The following is a 19,734-nucleotide window of genomic DNA, read 5'->3' on the forward strand; positions in this document are numbered from 1 at the left end:
CGGTTTCTCACAAGTTTCAGAGAGTTTATTTCGAGTTTGGCTCGGCTTGACGTTACTAGATCGGAAGGTCCTTGTATGGGCCGTACGGGCTCTTCTCCCGGTAGAGTGCGCGCGCGCATGACTAGAGCGAGAGAGGAAATGCACGCTCATAAACACTCTTTCAAGGTGCAGATCCAGTCATCCGTGAACACTTCTGTCGCGCCGCGAGCGACTTCAACGCTTCAGCACAGCATTCCGGGAAGGCAGCGCTGCATTTGAACGCAGAAATGACTGGAAGCTTCAAAACATCGCTTCAGTCGAATCGCAAAGTGGATCTCCACCATTCACTGCTGTCAGGGCTTTACCAAATCATACCAAAGAAGTGTGTTTTTGACGGAGCGGCCCCAGCGATAAAGGTTCGGTCCTGCTTTGGAAGCAGCCGGTGAGTGAAACTGCTTCAAATGTCTGTGCTGTTGGCTATCGTCGCGTGAGTAAACATCAGTATACGACACGATCACGTGCTTCGTCATTCAAATGCGCTAACGGTTACTCCATTATTGTTCTATGTATAACGTTACACTAGTCTGACGTGCAAAACCGTTTTGCTTGCTACTGCTAAGGTTTAGTCGCATACAATAGTCCATAAACCGAATCATGTCCTCATAAACTGCGAGTAAAGACACACAAATGTTGACAGGCCACTAAATACAGTGCATACCACAAAGACGGACGTCCTGCTGTTGCTGTTTCTCCTGTTCAATTTATTTCAGCCTCCGAATGATTCTGGATCATTATCTGTATTAGCTGAGATCGATAGCCATGGGTTTCTCCACGCTTGAGGACGTCACCGCTTTGCGCTCGTCATTCTTTAGCTCCGCCCACACGATACGCCTCCAGGTGCTCGTTTTTTTCCGGAAAGACTCGGTACAGCCCATATTTATTTTATAAATATAAGAAAACTAAAGACTTTTTGGAGATATGAAGGATGCAATACTGCTCTATAGGTACTCAAGATTGACATGAGATTGACTGAAACTGAGTGTTTCACCTTCCCTTTAAGATCAACTCTGTTCTTCACATGAAGATATCGTATGACTTCAGAAGACTTGGAATACAACATGAGTTAATACTTCTATACTGTTTCTGGACCGTTTTTGCAATAAATAACTGTGACTGTACATTTATTTGCCTGTTATGTGTTTTATATTGTTGAGTGGGTAGGTTTACGGTATGAGTGGAGTGAGTTGCTCCGAAATATAAAAGTAGGCTATAAATATTCATAAAATCATGTCTACTTATACAAATGAAAATAATTAAATGTGTGTTGGGAATCTGTGTGTGGACCACGGATGCTGCCTGTCATTGACTTACATAGGCATCACTTCCGTGGACCCATCACAGAATTTTTGGCGATTCCGTGAAACTACCACGGATTTTTGAGTTAAGGGTCTGTGTTCATTTCATGGAATTCTGTGAGACAGGTTGGCATGACAGAAATATAATTTATTCTTGTGACGGCAAAGCTGAATTTTCAGCATCATTACTCCCGTCTTCAATGTCACACAATCCTTCAGAAATCATTCTAATATCCTGATAAATGATTATCAGTTATTTTTGGTGTTCCCTTAGATAATGGTACTTATTATCAATGTTGAAAACAGTTTTTGATATTTGATATTTTTGTGGAAACCATGATACATTTCTTTCAGGATTCTTTCATGTGTTTTGGGTAACAATTTTATTGGGGGAGCACTGTCAGGGTTCTGTCACTTTGGGCTAATTTATTCTTGGTTTTGTGACAGAGCCCTGACACCCCTGTATTTGTCTTGTCTTTGTGTGAACGCGTGGTCTGTGAGCGTGCTCATTGGCTACGTGTTAATCTTATTTTGTGTTGAGAACATGGCTTGTAATTGGTCTTTGCTGGCCATGTGCTTGTGTTTGTGAAGTTTGGTGTAAGTACATGGCTTGTCATGTATTTCCTTGTGCCATGTGCTCTCATGTCTATCGTCTAACCCTACCCATCTTATCTGATTATTGGTTTATTTGCCCCAACTGTCTTCCCTCATTACCTGTCTTGTTTGCTCCCTATTTATTCTCCTTGTGTTTGCAGTCCTTTGCTGGATTGTGGTCATCTGTTACCCATCGTATGTGCTTGTTTTCCTGCTCTTTGAGTTGAATCAAGTCGAGTTCAAGTCTTGTTAAGTTAAGTCAAGTCTTGATTACCCCCTCAGGGTGGTTTCTGTTTCTGTTTGTTTTTGTTTTATTTTACTTTTAAATAAAAAGCGCATTCCTCCTGCAATTGAGTCCTCGCTCCTTTCATCCATCTCCAACTCAGATAAACACATATTCACATGACTTTTGCCTTAATAAACATATAATTTACTGCTTATTAATAGTTTTTGTAGCATTTAAGTTTAGGTATTGGGTAGGATTTTAGGATGTAGAATAAGATAATGCAGAATAATACATTAATATTTGCTTTCTAAGTACTCATAAACAGCCAATATCCTAGTAATATGCATGCTAATAAGCAACTAGTTAATCACGAGAATTGGGGGGGGGGGGGCAATGTCAACAGATGCCAACAGGGGAACACTGATCTGATAAAAACTTGGCAAAATGGACAAAAAGAACATGTCTGTCTGTTTTCGCTGTCGTTTGTTGGTGCAGTGTGGGGTGGCCTTTAGTGAAATTATATATAATATTGAAAAGTGCCTGAAAAGTTTGCCAACAGGCCAAAACAGCACAAAAACAATCAATATGAAATTCATGGTCTGAAATCAACGCAAAAACAAGTGCTGTGCAATCAATCTTGCTGACAGTACTTGACTCCCTTCGGACAAATGGACTTCAGTGTACACTGTACAGTTCTAATGAGGCAATACAAATATGCCCTCATCCATCTCCAAGGCCATTGTCCGCAACCAAATGACATCTGCACACAGAGGCACAATGTACTTCATGCCTTATGCACAACAAACGCATCTCTTAGCCATGGCTACTGTACCACCCTGCTGGTAAAATGGTGTGAGCACCCTTGGGTAAATATGTTTTGTTTGCTCAGTTTAATTCATAATTGGTTTTGATATGAAGGGAGGCAAAAATAACTAAAAGATCATAATGACCATTTATGCAAGCTATAAAATCGAGCCACCAAGCATCTGAGAGTAATAAACAGATCTCAGATTGACGTGGCCTTTTAAAAATGACAAAAAGAACAAGAAATCCTGTCAAATCATCACTGTACCATGCAATTTTATAGTTTTTCCAAGGATAATTTTTGCCAGTCCCTAAGTAGGTGAGCTTTTGCAGCAAACTAATGTGGCATTGATTAAAGTACCTTTAATCTCACCGTTCCGCCACTTTCAGTAATGAACATTCAAAGGGTTATAATTGAGTTAAATAATGAGGCATAAAAAAAGGAAGTGAATTAAAAACCGGTCAAGTCCATTTGTATTTTCCCATTTCCTGGAAAATGAGATTTATTATTAAACGGGGCCAAACATGAAGACTCAAGCTCTTTGTGAAACTTTACTGAAAACAATAGATCAGCCTAGTCAAGGACAGTTGAGCAAGAATCATTTTATTGAGCAATCTTTGACTTCTTTAAAGTTAAAAGAAAAATATTATCTACTCATCCTCTTGACATTCAAAACCTGTATGGTGTTATTTTTTTAATCCCTATGGAACACAAAAAAGGTTTTGTAGAGAACATTCACATACATCTTTTCTGTACAAAGACATTTCATGGTGACCACATGCTGTCAAGATCCAGAAATTAACTGTAAAAGCATGTTTTTGGCATTATGACGTTTGGTTATGAGACACTTTTGACATGAAGTTTGATGTTACTGACTTACAACATGTGCTATAGACGGCATATTTAGCATTTAGCAGTTATATGGATGACTTTTATGCTCCTATTTTGTCCTTTTTGGAGATTGGCAGCCTTTGGTTAATACCAGATAGCAAGATACTGTCGGTTATGCATGAGGGTTCGTAAATAATGACAGACTTTTCATTTTGGTTTGAAGTATTTCTTCAAGTCACTACTTTTCTATCTCTCAGTCTTTTTCTTTTCCTATCCTTTTTTAGCAGGATGCGTCAGTGCATCTTGGCTGTTTTAAACTGAGAGACAGAGGCTGCGTAAGCAGGCAGAAGATCTATCGTAGGAGATTATTTTTGGATTAGAATGCAGTGTTAAGAAAGGATGTTGAGGAGCCAAGAAACTGTTACAGCTACTGCCTGTATTCCATGTAGAGACGTGTTCTTGCCTTAAAGAGAGGTGATTTTCACCTCTGAAACAACAAATACAAAAGATTTGTGTGTGTGTGTGTGTGTGTGTGTGTGTGTGTGTGTGTGTGTGTGTGTGTGTGTGTGTGTGTGTGTGTGTGTGTGTGTGTGTGTGTGTGTGTGTGTGTGTGTGTGTGTGTGTGTGTGTGTGTGTGTGTGTGTGTGTGTGTCAGTAGGCTACTATGACACAATAAGCTTGTGATTTTTCATATTTGCTTTTCTCTCTTTTCTGAATAGAGCCTGGATAAATGTTTCAGGTCAAGAAGATTTTTATAAAAGGTAGGGTAGCAATTTCAGAGCAGTTAGCAATAGCAAGTTAGCATTGAAAGCATAAGATCCCAAGCCAAGCCTCCTTCAAAATACTAAAGATAATAGTAGAGTCTGCAAAGTGTCACAAAGACAGCATTAAATTACCTCATGTCTCAAAGCACATATAACATTACAACAATAATGAATGTAAACAACTTAAAGAGCTCTAGCTGTACCACCTGACAGCTGCAGATTCATTTCAGCATTGAAAGTGTTGACATAGAAACACATAAATCCTAGACTGGGTAAACCCAGACTGATTTGCCGGCGATTTGATTTCACTCGGCAACTCAGTCTGGAAACCTGTACATTCATTTTTACAGCTTCTGTTACACTTTTGTGGGAACCAATCGCAGACTGGCTTATCCACCTGGCGCGCTTTTGGCGGGTTTAACGCAATGACGGATAGAGAAGTGATGGGTCGTTGCCTTTGATCACTTTAATCTTTAATCTTAAATTGAGCTTGGTCTGGTGATAGCCTAGCAAAATAATTCCGAGGCTGAGGATGTGAAAACTCTGGAAAGAACGTCACGGGTTGCCATCTCGTAATTACGGTTATGACATTATGTGAACGCAGCTTAAGCTCATTGTTTTGGTTCAGGAAGAAGTGTAAACTGTGAGATCAAGTCTGCGCGAGCAAGTGCGCGGAGGTATGGAAATACATTGACAGGCAGGTCAGACATCATGATGGACTGAATGCAATGATTGGACGAACATTTTTTTGTCCTTAGACTTCCACAGAAGATGTACATGTTTTAATATAATATACCACTTCTATTATTGATTTCTAAAAGGATGTGAAGAGAGTTTCAACCAGTATAACAAAAAATGTTTATAAAACAAATGTAACAAATGACATAAGAGATTTGTTAAGTTTTACACAGGCATGAGTTGCATGTCATAATCACTGAATATGAATGGGAAATAATGTGTGACATCTGATTGTGAGTGAAAATCAGAAATGGGGATTTACTAACTAAAGTAGAGACACTACTAACTATATATTTCTATGGAAGGTTGTTTCTAAAAAATGCTCATAATTGTGTAATTCTGCCTTTTTTTCCTTTGAAGAATTGCATGTTATTTATTATAAGAATTGTGTAATATAAAGTCACAATTGTGAGGGATATAAACCAGCAATTCTGACTTTTTTCTCACGATTGCAAATTTATATCTCACAGTTCTGACTTCTTTTCACAATCATGAGTTATGTTAGAATTGCGAAATATAGTTACAATTGCATGCTATAAAGTGAGAATTACATGATATAGAGTCGCAGTCACAAGTTATAATGTCAGAATTGCTCAATATAAAGTTACAATTGCAAATTATAAAGTCAGAATTAACTTAATATCATGCAATTATGTGAGAGAAAAAAATAAGACATGGCGTTGCATTATGGCAATTACATTGTAGGGGACTGCTGTGTATGCAGATAGAAATGCTTCATTCTAATGTAATAAAAACGTCTCGGTTACGTATGTAACCCTCGTTCCCTGAAGGAGGGAACGGAGACGTACGTCAGAACTGAACCGACGAATGGGATCTTACTTTAGAGACCAATCCTACTTCGAGCATCTAACAACGAGCCAATGAAATTTGGCATGCGATCACGCATTCCACGCTCCGCCCCGCAGCGCGGGTATAAATAGGAAGTGGAATGGTAGATCAGCGCTTTTCCTACTGAGGAGCCGAAAGGTGACCGGACTCCCAGCGGAAGCACAGCATCTGGCGACGGGACGCACGTCTCCGTTCCCTCCTTCAGGGAACGAGGGTTACATACGTAACCGAGACGTTCCCTTTCAGTCGGTCACGTTCGACGTACGTCAGAACTGAACCGACGAATGGGATCCCTATGGAAAACGCCAGGATGCTGGCCCTTCCAGCGTCCTGCTTGAGCGCACTGCACCGTCTAGTATGGTACGGAAGTCAGGGCTCCAAGCAGGGAGTACAGTCACTGCTGTTTCTGCAAGACCCACTCAGAATGACTATTGGATAACGCTGGGAAAGCGTGCCTACCTCGTACTTGAGAGAGAGGGTACGCTGCGGGGCCACGTCCTTCAGGGAAGGAGAGGTGGCAGAATACACATAAGGACTAACCTGGCAGGGTAGTGCAACATATGGCAGTCTCTGGGGTGGTTCCAGCCTGATTGAAGGGGGGAAAGAACACGCCCAGAGACGACAGAGCGGGCTCTGTCGAGGGAAAGACACGGGGCTAGCCCGAAGGGTAGCTGATACCGTGGAAGAATACACATATGGGGTTGCCGTGAGGGAACCGCTACATATGGAACCCAGCCTACAGCCACGTTTCACAAGCATACGGGTGCAGGCCTGGCGTCAGACGGTCCGCAACGTCTGACACCGGAGGGGTGACGGAGGAGCTCGACAGGGTTAGCCGGTTTCCCGGGGAACACAACTGGAGACAATAGACGCACGTATCCGGCCCAGAGGGCGGGAGTGGCGTTTCGCAAGCCGACACTTAGAACGGGCACTTAGCGCTCCTGGCCACTGGGGGCGAGGATGCGGGAAGATACCGGCTCTACACGTAAGCTATAGAATCTAGCAAACGTGTTAGGTGTCGCCCAGCCCGCAGCTCTACATATGTCTGTCAGCGAGGCGCCTTGCGCCAGCGCCCAGGAAGAAGCAACACTCCGAGTGGAGTGAGCTCTTACACCGAACGGGCAAGGCACGTCTTGGGACTGGTAGGCCAAGACTATAGCATCCACTATCCAGTGGGCTAACCTCTGCTTGGAGACAGCCTTTCCCTTCTGCTGGCCTCCGTAACAGACGAAGAGTTGCTCTGAGGTCCGAAGGCTTTGGGTCCGGTCAACGTAAGCGCGAAGAGCGCGGACCGGACACAGCAAAGCCAGGGCTGGGTCTGCCTCCTCCGAAGGCAGCGCTTGCAGGTTCACCACCTGATCCCGGAAGGGAGTGGTAGGAACCTTGGGCACATATCCGGGCCGGGGTCTCAGGACGACGTGAGAGTTACCTGGCCCGAACTCTAGGCACGATTCGTTGACCGAAAGTGCATGCAGGTCCCCTACCCTCTTGATCGAGGCCAATGCCGTCAGGAGCACTGTCTTCATTGACAAGATTTTCAACTCACAAGACGCCAAGGGCTCGAAGGGAGGGCTCTGAAGTGCTCGGAGCACTAGAGCTAAGTCCCAAGAGGGTATCGAGGATGGACGAGGAGGATTTAGTCTCCTCGCACCTCTGAGGAACCTGACGATTAGGTCGTGCTTCCCCACGGACTTACCTTCTACTACATCATGGTACGCTGCTATTGCTGCAGCATATACCTTGAGGGTGGAGGGAGACAGCCTTCTCTCCAACCCATCTTGCAGGAAGGAAAGCACGACACTGATCGAACACCTTCGGGGGTCTTCCCGGCGGGAAGCGCACCACTCAACGAACAGGTTCCACTTCAGAGCATAGAGGCGCCTCGTAGAGGGGGCTCTAGCTGAAGCGATGGTATCTACGACAGCTTGTGGTAGTCCATCTAGAACCTCCGCGTCCCGTCCAGGGACCAGACATGAAGATTCCAGAGGTCTGGACGCGGGTGCCATAGCGTGCCCCGTCCCTGAGAAAGAAGGTCCTTCCTCAGGGGAATCGGCCAAGGAGGGGCTGTCGCGAGGAGTGTGAGTTCTGGGAACCAGGTCCGGTTGGGCCAATACGGCGCAACTAACAAGACCTGCTCCTCGTCCTCCCTGACCTTGCACAGAGTCTGTGCAAGAAGGCTCACTGGGGGAAACGCATACTTGCGTAGGTCCCGGGGCCAGCTGTGCGCCAGTGCATCTGTGCCGAGGGTACCCCCGGTCAGGGAATAGTACCACTGGCAATGGGTCGAGTCCGGAGAGGCAAACAGGTCGACCTGTGCGGCTCCGAACTGGTCCCATATCAGCTGGACCGCCTGGGGGTGGAGTCGCCACTCTCCCGGAGGTGTCGGCTGACGAGAGAGCTCGTCGGCTGTCTGGTTCAGCACACCAGGGACATGAATGGCCCGAAGCGACCTCAGCTGCTTCTGACTCCACAGGAGGAGGTGGCGGGCGAGTTGGAGCAGACGACGGGAGCGTAGACCACCCTGACGGTTGATGTACGCAACGGCCGTGGTGCTGTCCGTACGGACCAGTACATGCTTGCCACGCAGCGGCCCCTTGAGGCGGCGGAGTGCCAGATGTACTGCCAGTAACTCGAGGCAATTGATATGCCAATGCAATTGCGGCCCCGTCCACAGACCAGCAACTGCATGCCCGTTGTACGTGGCCCCCCAGCCCGTGGTGGAGGCATCCGTGAATAGCACAGCATGCCTGGACACTTGTTCTAGGGGCACCCCGGCCCGGAGAAACGAAGTGCTGGACCACGGGCTGAAGGTTTGGCGGCAGTAAGGAGTCACTGGGACCCGGTACTGACCGCTCTGCCACGCCCACCTCGGGACTCGGCCATTGAGCCAGCGTTGAAGCGGTCTCATATGAAGCAATCCGAGCGGCGTGACCGCGGCTGCAGATGCCATATGCCCCAGGAGCCTCTGAAAGAATTTCAGTGGGACCGCTGTCCTGCTCTTGAACATATTCAAGCAGTTCAACACCGACTGGACTCGCTCCTCGGTGAGGCGCGCCGTCCGGTTGACCGAGTCCAGCTCCATACCGAGATAAGAGATCCTCTGTGTGGGACAGAGTTTGCTCTTCTCTCGGTTGACCCGAAGGCCCAACTGGCTGAGGTGACTGAGCACCAGGTCCCTGTGTTCGCACAACTGGTCCTTCGACTGGGCTAGGATCAGCCAATCGTCGAGGTAGTTGAGAATCCGAACGCCGCGTTCTCTGAGTGGAACAATGGCTGCCTCCGCGACCTTCGTAAAGACGCGGGGCGACAGGGACAGCCCGAAGGGCAGGACCTTGTACTGATATGCTTTCCCCTCGAACGCAAAGCGTAGGAACGGTCTGTGTCGAGGGAGAATAGACACATGGAAGTACGCGTCCTTCAGGTCGATCGCTGCAAACCAATCCTGGGGACGGATGCATTGGAAAATGCGTTTCTGCGTCAACATCCTGAACGGGAGCTTGTGCAGGGCCCGATTCAGAACTCGCAGGTCCAGGATTGGCCGTAACCCACCCCCTTTCTTGGGCACAATGAAGTAGGGGCTGTAAAACCCCGTCTTCATATCGGCTGGAGGAACCGGCTCGATCGCGTCCTTCGCCAGTAGGACCTCGATCTCTGACCGCAAGACTTGAGCATCGCTGCTTCGCACGGAGGTGAAGAGGATGCCCTTGTACTTGGGTGGCCGGCGTGCGAACTGAATCGCGTAGCCGAGTCTGATGGTACGGATGAGCCAGCGAGACGGCCTGGGGAGACCTAGCCAGGCCCCCAGAGACCGTACAAGCGGGACCAACGGCACCACAGACGTGCCCGGGGTGGGGCAGCGAAGCGGAGTACTCTGGCCCGACTCGGGAGGCCCGGAGGCGGCCCGTAGTGTTGCCTGAGCACTCCTGGTTTGGACAGAGAGTGGGTGAGAAGGCCCGGGGGCGTCCTCGGAGCCCACTCTGCTGTCCACTGCCCGGAGGCAGGGAAGTGAAGCACTCAGCCCCGACCCGGAAGGCCCGTGGGCGGCCCGGAGTGTTGACTGAGTGCTCACAAGAGAGGCAGTGTGTGGGTGAGAAGGCCCGGGGGCGTCCTCGAGGCCCACACAGCTGCCCCCTGGCGACGGGAGGGTAGGAAAGGAGTGACAAGGCCCGTGGGCGTCGCACACTGCCAACCTGACCCTCTTGGGGCCCAGAGAGAGAGGAAATTGCTCTTTTGGTGAAAATGTGGGTACCGCTGGACTCCGGAGAGCCAGCGGCAGAGATGTTGTGACCAGTGTTGCCCCCCCGGTCCTCCTCCGGGGGGGTGGGAGGGATGCGGACATCATCTCCCTCAGAGCAGCTCCTCTTCTCCCTGGGCTGCCCGTCTCAGGGCCGCTTCCCCTTACGCTTGCCGGCAGGTTTGGCGGGCCCTTGGACGGGTTGGGCGGCCCCCTTGTGTCCGGCGCCCTGCTTCGCGGGTGGAGGCTGCTGCTTGGGCTTGGCAGGGGCGGAGGCGGACGCTGGAGGACGCCCTCGGCGACGAGCAGACTGGGGGGCTGCCCCGGGCGGCTGGGTGGAGGCAGCAGCGGGCCGCCGGGGCAGGATGTTTTTGATGGCCTCCGTCTGCTTCTTGGCCACCGAGAACTGCTGGGCAAAGTCCTCGATGGCGTCGCCGAAGAGGCCGGCCTGACAGACAGGGGCGTTTAGAAACCGAACCTTGTCCGAGTCCCGCATGTCTGTCAGGTTCAGCCACAGGTGGCGTTCCTGGACCACCAAGGTGGACATCGCCCGACCCAGGGAGCGGGCCGTGACTTTCGTCGCCCGGAGGGCGAGGTCCGTCGCGGCTCGCAGTTCCTGCATAACTGCCTGGTCGGAACCACCCTCGTGCAGTTCCATGAGCGCTTTGGCCTGGTGGACCTGCAGGAGCGCCATGGCATGCAAAGCTGATGCAGCTTCTCCGCAGGCTGTGTAAGCCTTGCCCGTCAAGCCGGACGAGAACTTACACGCCCGGGAGGGGAGACGCGGGGCGTGCCTCCAGTCCGCAGCGGTCTTAGGACACAGGTGCATCGCAACCGACCGCTCGACTGGAGGGATCCCCTCGTAGCCCTTAGCTGCACCACCATCGAGAGTGGTGAGGATGGAGGAGTCAGTCGATCGCTGGCGTACGCTATACGGCGCTACCCAGGACTTCGTGAGCTCCTGATGCACTTCCGGGAAGAAAGGCACCGGGGCGGGACGCTGAGAACCAGCGCGACCCGTCCCGAGAAACCAATCGTCCAGCCGCGAAGGTTCGGGACGTGGTGGAGGGTACCACTCAAGCCCGACACTTGCGGCGGCCCGGGCAAGCATAGCCGTAAGTTCCGGGTCAGACTCGGGCAACGCTGTCACACCCGAAGGGGGCAACGCAGCCGAGTCTTCATCCTCGGAACCCATTAGCTCATCCCCCGATGCAGCAACCGACATCTGGTCCTCCGCCGGAGCCCCAAAAGAGACGACTGGCGCTCCACGTGGGAGGTCAGCGCGCCCTTCCGGAAGCTCCACCGGTACAGTGGAGGGGGGAGGGGCCCGAGGAGCCGTGAGACCCGTCGGGTTTACCCTGACCGACACCCTCAGGTCCCCACCAAGGTCATCAGCCAAAGTAGTAGCCCTCTGCTTTGCAGCTGGAGGACCACTAGATCGGGGGATGGACGATGGTGTTCCACCTCTTCTGAGGTACTGGAGACGGGACCGCAACACTGCAATGGACATATTCCCGCAATGGGAACATGTCTCATCCACGAACGCAGCCTCAGCGTGCTGTGCGCCCAGACACGAGAGACAACGAACGTGTCCGTCAAGCGGGGACAGAAATCGACCGCACCCAGAAACACACGGCTTGAATGACATCTTGAAAAAGACGCAGGGTCAAACCGTGTTGCTCTTTTGTGAATGGAAGTTTTGCTCTTTTAGTGCTGAAGCACTCAGGGAGATGACCGCGGCTCCACGCAGTTCGATAGTGCAAGCCTGCGTGAGCTCTCAGTGATATGTATGTGTGAGCGCCCAGCGAACCAACTGTAATGTGTGTGTGTAAGGAAACGCTCAGCGAACCAAAGCTCTTTGTACACTCTATCACTGAAGTGACGGTCTCTCGCTGACGCGCCGTATCACCCGCACTGGCAAACTCTTTCACAGGATATTCACGACTCGTAGTCAGAAAGCTCTTCGTAGAAACAGCAATGAAGACTGTTCGGCTCCGAAGTAGAAAAAGCGCTGATCTACCATTCCACTTCCTATTTATACCCGCGCTGCGGGGCGGAGCGTGGAATGCGTGATCGCATGCCAAATTTCATTGGCTCGTTGTTAGATGCTCGAAGTAGGATTGGTCTCTAAAGTAAGATCCCATTCGTCGGTTCAGTTCTGACGTACGTCGAACGTGACCGACTGAAAGGGAACATAACGGTACATTATGTAAGGTCTTTATACACCACTGAAAACATAGTTATGCATATTATATTGCATTTCTGTCAATAGATCCTCATAAATACCACACAAAATCTCAAAATCTTGAGCACCAAATCAACATATTAGAATGATTTATGAAGGATCATATGATACTAAAGACTGGAGTAATGATGCTGAAAATTCAGCTTTAACATTACACTATGTAAAAAAAATTTAAAAAATATTTAATTGTAATAATATTTCACAATATTACTGTTTTCAATGTCATGTTGACCAAAGAAATGCATCCTTGGTAAGCATAAGAGAGTTCTTTAAAAAACTTAAAATAAATCTTGGTAACACACTACAATAAAGTCTAATGTAGTTAACAAGTAGAACTATGAAAACTACTAACTAACTAATAATGACCACCCACAGGATGAATGTAATTCAACACATGTCAGGATGCTGAACAAAAATAAACCCTTTGAAAAAAATACAAGTTGTCCCATGTAATACGGCATGCTTGTTCCCTCATTAGAATTTCATTGAAGAACATACAGGATTAGCTCATGTTTTCTTTACGGGGGTTCTCAAAGATCCGATATTCATTTGGGAGTATGGTGTGTGATACGAATACACCGTCTCCTGTGTGGCCTCTGGCCAGAAAGTCTAGTAATGCATATGCAAAGCAGAACATCTGTGGTGTTGAAAACCCAGTACAATCCACTCAGCAGCAGGCCAAAGGTCAACGCTCTCCAATGCTCAGGAAGCTGCTGCTTCTACCGTGCACTGCACTCAATGACCGGAGAGGGATTGAAATAATAATTTATACAACATTTGGCCTGCTGGTGAAAGCGTGCATATAGGCATGTCAAGAGAGTCTGTCTGGACCGCTATTTCTGAGATATAGTAGTCGCTTTACCTCCTACTGTCAGTTAAATGCATCTTGTGCCAGATGTAGGGTCGGTAAAATTGAAAGTGAGCCGACTCCTAAGTGTTTTCGACCCTTGCTTTGGCATGCACGAGCATTTCTGGTGTGCACGTACGATACTAAGCCCCCTCTGTCTCCATATTTATGGAGCGACCCAATGGGAGGTCTGAAAAAGCAGACAGACTTTCTAGACGGCCCATAGTCTGAGTGACAAACAGAGCAGGCCAAAGCCTGGCTGCGATATGCAACATAGAGGCTATGTGATTTTCTTTTAGCAAAGGACAAGGCATATATTAGAAGTGTTCTTGCTGTTCAGAGGACCTAAATAACAGAATATGCAGTGATGTGACAAGTAATGACCTTCTCGTGGAAACATGGCGCAAATGGCACAGAGATAAACCGTCTCAAAACACACAGTTTATTTGAATTACTGTGGGAAATGAATGTGCCATAATGTTATCAGCCTTTAAATAACCTTCACTGCAAAAACATTATTATCTCAACCATCCACACAATAATCTGCAGGTTTTAACTGTTGGTATCTCTAAAAAAGAGCAATATCCCTTTTAAACAGAATGTTTTGGAGATAAGCCTGAATTATGTTAGTCCGAAACACACTGTAATAATGTTTGTCAGAGAACCTAAAAATGGTGACATCTAAGTTAAATGGACTTATCAAAGTCAAAATATTACTTAATATGACAAGATTGTTTTTTATCCATGCTTTGTATAAGAGGGCCTGCTAATAAATGTAAATGAAGTATCAACCTAAAATCAATTACATCAGCAAAGGTCATTTTTAAAGGGTTTAGATAAGGTAGAAACAGATACTCTTCTACTTTTTACAGTGCCGAATCAATGCTGATGTTTTATTTTAGAGCTTTTTCTCTGAAAAATATGACAGAGATAAATGGATCTGGCCCTTAATGGAGCTCAAATCCTTGTCTTCTCTGTTTTGAAACACTTTCAGATACTGACAAACTCCACCGGCCTTAAAGGATTTACACATCCAAAATCTTGTTTAAACATGTTCAGGATTTACCTCTCTCTTGGTCTCCTTCCCAAATTCAATAACCATATGAGGACAATGTGTAATTCAGATTGGGACACATATAGTGCACAAACATAAATAGTGTGCATAAACTTGTCCAATGTAAATTCTGGATTCTGAAGCAAAACCACTTGAGAACAAAGTGGCGACCCAACAAAGTATCAAAATTATTTATCATAGAGAAGTAAAGAAAATCCCCTCATAATCAAACTCTGAAATATAAAATATAAAATATATTTTCCATGAACTCCCAAATTATCCATGACAGTCTGAACCAGACAAATAATTACAATTTGGTTTCTAAATGTCAAAATTCTGATGCTCTGCCTCCTATAATTCAACAGATTAAAACGAGGTGGTCGATAGAAACCATGTTAGTCTGGGTTGTAAATCCTTTCACAACTTTGTTCATAGTTTTCGAGGATGTCACACAACCCATTATCATCGGCCTAATTTGGCTATAGCTTCTACCAAGACGCGATTTTTTTAATTCGTTTTTTAATTTTTTTTATTCTGCATTAGTTTCATAGAGTTGTCATGATTGAAATAAGTCTATTTCAATCATGAAAACTGAATGGATTTAAACAGCATTTGTTGATAAGAATTGAATTCACATAGGCTTCGTTTTGGTGGACTAGATCTGCTATGCTCCTACAGCTGCTGCATGAGTAAGGGCTATGCACATAAATACAGTGAATAGAATGCGAGCTGCTGAAAAGAAAACCCCTTGCAGATCTAGGCAGGTGGTGCTGGGGAAGGGGAAGGGGAAGGGCTAGGTAAAGTTGAGCCAATTTGGGATCCAAATAAATAGGCTACATATAGTGGTGCACAGAAAGTATTTTTACTTCATTGCTGTAAGAAAATGTTTCAAGTGTCTGTGCTTTACTGGAGTATTTTTATTTTGAGAAACATTCACTTTTACTTTTACACATTTATTTCACAGCATAATATTCTTTTTACTCGACTACATTTCTACTCGTTATTTTGAACTGAAGAAATTGGCAGTTGCTCGGCATTGGCGGAAACTGGGGGATATCTCGGCATGGATGAAACGACATCACCTGCAGTTCAACTTAGCAAAGACTGAGCTGCTTGTCTTCCTTGCTAATCCAACCCTACAACACGACTTCACCATCCAGCTAGGTTCATCTTTGATTACCCATTCAGGATCGGTCAGAAATCTTGGAGTAACCTTTGATGACCAGCTGTCCTTCAAAGACCACATCTCAAAGACAGCTCGGTCATGCAGGTTTGCATTGCACAACATCAGGAAAATCAGACCGTTCCTTACAGAGCATGCAACACAGCTTCTTGTTGTCTTCCTGGTAATTTCTAGACTTGACTATTGCAATGCGCTTCTGGCTGGACTTCCATCATGTGCAAACAAACCACTGCAAATGATCCAGAATGCTGCGGGACGTCTTGTCTTCAATGAACCCAAAAGGGCTCATGTCACACCCCTCTTCATCTCTCTGCATTGGCTACCGCTGCCCGCATCAAATTCAAAGCTCTGACTATTACTTATGGATCCACCACAAGCTCAGCACCTGCATACTTCGGCTCACTCCTACGAGTCGACACCCCCACCAGAAGCCTTCGCTCAGCTAACGAATGAAGGCTTGTGGTACCATCACAAAAAGGCATAAAATCCCTCTCCAGAACTTTTTCATTCACTGTTCCTGGCTGGTGGAACAATCTTCCGTCCTCCATACGCACTACAGAATCACTTGCTTCATTCAAAAGACAAGTAAAAATTAATCTCTTCCATGAGCACTTAATCTTATCATAAAAAATAAAATAATTGTAACCCTTCCTTCTCTTTTTTCTCCTTTCCCTCCCTTTTCTGGCTTCTACTACTCTGAGTAAAATCCAAATCATTGTATTTGGGGCACTTTTTGCGTTTCTTTGCCTCTTCATAACAGATCGCTTCCTGTACTCCTCAGTTGTAAGTCACTTTGGATAAAAGCCTCTGCAAAATGCATAAATGTAAATGTAGACGTCATTTTTCGACATTCTAGGTACTCCACTAATTTCAATGAGAGTAAAAATAAGTAGAAGAATGTAATGTAAATGTTAAAACAATTTGCAAATCACACCAAAATGGTTCATTTGCGAATTCGACTGTTCTCAAATCAACAACGGAAGAGTTCAGATGCAAAAGCATCTAAAAGCCACTTCAGTCAAAAATAAGATAACGATACTCTCCGCATATAGTATACGTTCATAAAAAACATTGGGTAACACTTTAGTATGGGGAACACATATTCACTATTAACTACGATTTTTGCCTCAATAAACTCCTACTTTACTCTTGTACTGTTTTACTGTAGCATTTAAGTTTAGGTTTTAGGCTAGGATTAAGGGATGTAGAATAAGGTCATGCAGAATAAGGCATTAATATGTGCTTTATAAGTTCTAATAAACAGCCAATATCCTAGTAATATGCATGCTAATAAGCAACTAGTTAATAGTTAATATCTGAACCTTAAAATAAAGTGTTACCAAACTTTCACTTCAAACCCACTAAATCCCAGCCTCAGCCCATTCAGAAGTACTGGTACTTAGGTAGAAACCTATACATAGGAGCCTGACAAAAATGCTTAATAATAAATAAATAAAAAGTCAGACGCACTTGGAAGTCTTCACTGATTCAATGATTTGTTCAGAGCAAGTCTCCAGTGAACTGAATTCACAATTCTGACTCATAGTGAGCAAAAAAACGCGAGATCCCTGGAGTTCGAGTGTGTGCGTGCCCGATGATGCGAAGGATAAATTACAAATGCTAAATTTTAGGACTGATTATTGTAAATGAAAATCCCATATAGGTCACGACTTTCGGTTGTTTGTGAAATAAATCTGCCGTTTTAAAAGGGTGTTCTGTAATGCTTGAATGCATGAGGCATGTCCATATCATCATCTCAATGGGGTAGATTTTAAGCACACAAAAAAATAATAATAAAAAATAACACACATTATTGCACTTGCATTCTTCTCTGCCGTTTCAAATGATTTAAAAAGAGTACTGTATGAATATTGTTCATTTTAGAATGTTATGCATTTAGCCCTATGTGACGTCTGTTTTATTGTTTGTCAACACACATTACATATGATGTAATCTTTCTTATGACTAGTGCTGGCTTCTGACAATTCATCATGTTAGACCCAAAAAATAAATAAAATGTATGTAATATAAATGTATTAAATTACACATTTATTGATCTGTACTTTTAGTTTTAACATTATAAATTAAGTACTTTTGTATTTTTATTTTATTTAAAGTAAAATTGGAAAGGTGTACTTAAAACTAGTAATATTTTATTAGGGTATCTGTACTTGCTCCACCACAGGTTACATAGAACAGATCGACTGGCCAAGCAGTTGGCTTTAAGAGCACTAGTGCCTATGTATTTATTTTGCCAGCATATTATTAGTTATATATTAGTTCCCTGCTTTCCCTGATTATAATGAACCCACAACCCAATTTGAGAACCACTGGTGCTATAAAAGATGAATAAGAAACAGACAGAATGAGATTTAGGTGGATGAAGCCAATTCACTACCTTCTGCAGCCACTGTGTATTGTTCTCTGTGGCACTCTCAAGGGTCTCCAGCTTCCTTTCCTGCCAGGTGGGTTCAGCATGTGGTGACTCCGGGGCTGAAGGCGAGTCCCGCTGGAGGGAATTAGTCACCTGGAAGTCCCCCGCAGGCCGGCACTGCTCCACCTCTGGAAGGATAAAAGTGTAGCGGCAGGGGCCATGCTGCACCTGGTGCTGCCGTCTTTCCGAGCCAATCGCCACAACCACTGCCGCTGTCAGGTAACACAGACACGGCAGCCAGCCCATCCCAGGAAAACGCTGACGGTAGGAAAGATATAATCCAAAGACGGATGAAATAGTGTGGGCACTCCTCTGGAAGCAGGTCGGATGAGAGAGCTTCGCAGGGATTAGCAAACTTTTCTGAAGTTCAGAGTTTTTGTTCTCAGCTTCTTTCCTTTTTCTTTGCTTGATGGATCGCTCCAGAGAGATCTCTACAACAGCACACTTGTAGTGGTGTTTGCCAAACAAAAAAAAAATGCAGTAGATTTAAAAGCAACGCTATCCAGACGACAGCCTGGAGGGGGGAGATTGTTTCCTATTCCTCGCTCACTTTATGCTCTGGACAGTTCAGAACCAGAAACATCCTCTCTGTTTATTTATCCTCTGAACAGTTTTTCAGTTTCCTGCTCTCTCTCTCTCTCTCTCTCTCTCTCTCTCTCTCTCTCTCTCTCTCTCTCTCTCTCTCTCTCTCTCTCTCTCTCTCTCTCTCTCTCTATCTATCTGTTGCGACTGTCCGGGGTTGGAAGCTTGGAGTTTGAGAACTTCTGAACTCAGTGCCAGAGCTTTTTAAGGACTGAGTCTAACATCCCTTTTTTGACACATAATCACTCACCCCCTCCTTCATTCTCACTCTCTCACTGTCTCTTGCATACTCCCCCCTTCGTTGTCTCAACATTTTGAGATGGAAGCTGCAAAAATGCCCACAGCAACCAAAACACACACACAAAAAAACAAACAGAGAACATTCACTTTTCATTAACCCCCTCCTTCTCTCACGTTCTACCCCCCACCATCTCTTCTTCATAGCAATGGTTTATGAATCCACACCTACACTGCTACACAGGAAAAAAGGATGAACATGATGATGTAAGACATTATCAGGAGTTAAACTGGTTTGGGGGATTTAATCTGATCTGAGCTGCTTTGTGATTGAAAATACAGACATGCATTAAGGTAAAAAGGCTGAGATCAAAGTCTGAGAAAATCTGGGATCAGTATTTTTTCTTATTATGGTAATAGTACAATATTTATTAATAACATTTATTATTATTTTTATTTTTTTTATTTAAAAAATTTTATTTTAAAATTGAAATAGTTAAAATTCTGCACTTTATTTCATTAAATCTGAAATTCAACTTTACACTTTTTAATTGTTATGCTGAATATAATAATATTTTGAGCAAACACACAGAATAACCTATATAGGGATGGGCGATATAGACTAAAATCCATATTCTGATATACATTGCAGCCTCTTGCGATAACGATATATATTGCGTTGTATAAATTATAATACAACCTCCTGAAAAATTCAGCTTGAATGTCATTGGTTCTTAAATGCCACCCAAGATGCAGAGAACATGAAAAACTGGAACA

The 19,734-nt window shown here is 45.4% G+C and overlaps 1 protein-coding gene across 1 annotated transcript in view; it reads right to left on the reverse strand.

Moving 5' to 3' along the window:
• Window positions 1–18,760, reverse strand: part of angpt2b (angiopoietin 2b) — a 50,077-nt gene extending 31,317 nt beyond the window's left edge. The window contains exon 1 of the mRNA XM_067426089.1: window positions 18,103–18,760. Within this exon, the coding sequence (XP_067282190.1) occupies window positions 18,103–18,384 (282 nt within the window). The 5' untranslated portion in view covers window positions 18,385–18,760. The remainder of the gene's footprint in view (window positions 1–18,102) is intronic.
• Between the last annotated feature and the right edge of the window lie 974 nt (window positions 18,761–19,734).

This window comes from Pseudorasbora parva, chromosome 19, assembly GCF_024679245.1.
Source record: "Pseudorasbora parva isolate DD20220531a chromosome 19, ASM2467924v1, whole genome shotgun sequence".
In the NCBI taxonomy this organism is placed as follows: domain Eukaryota; kingdom Metazoa; phylum Chordata; class Actinopteri; order Cypriniformes; family Gobionidae; genus Pseudorasbora; species Pseudorasbora parva.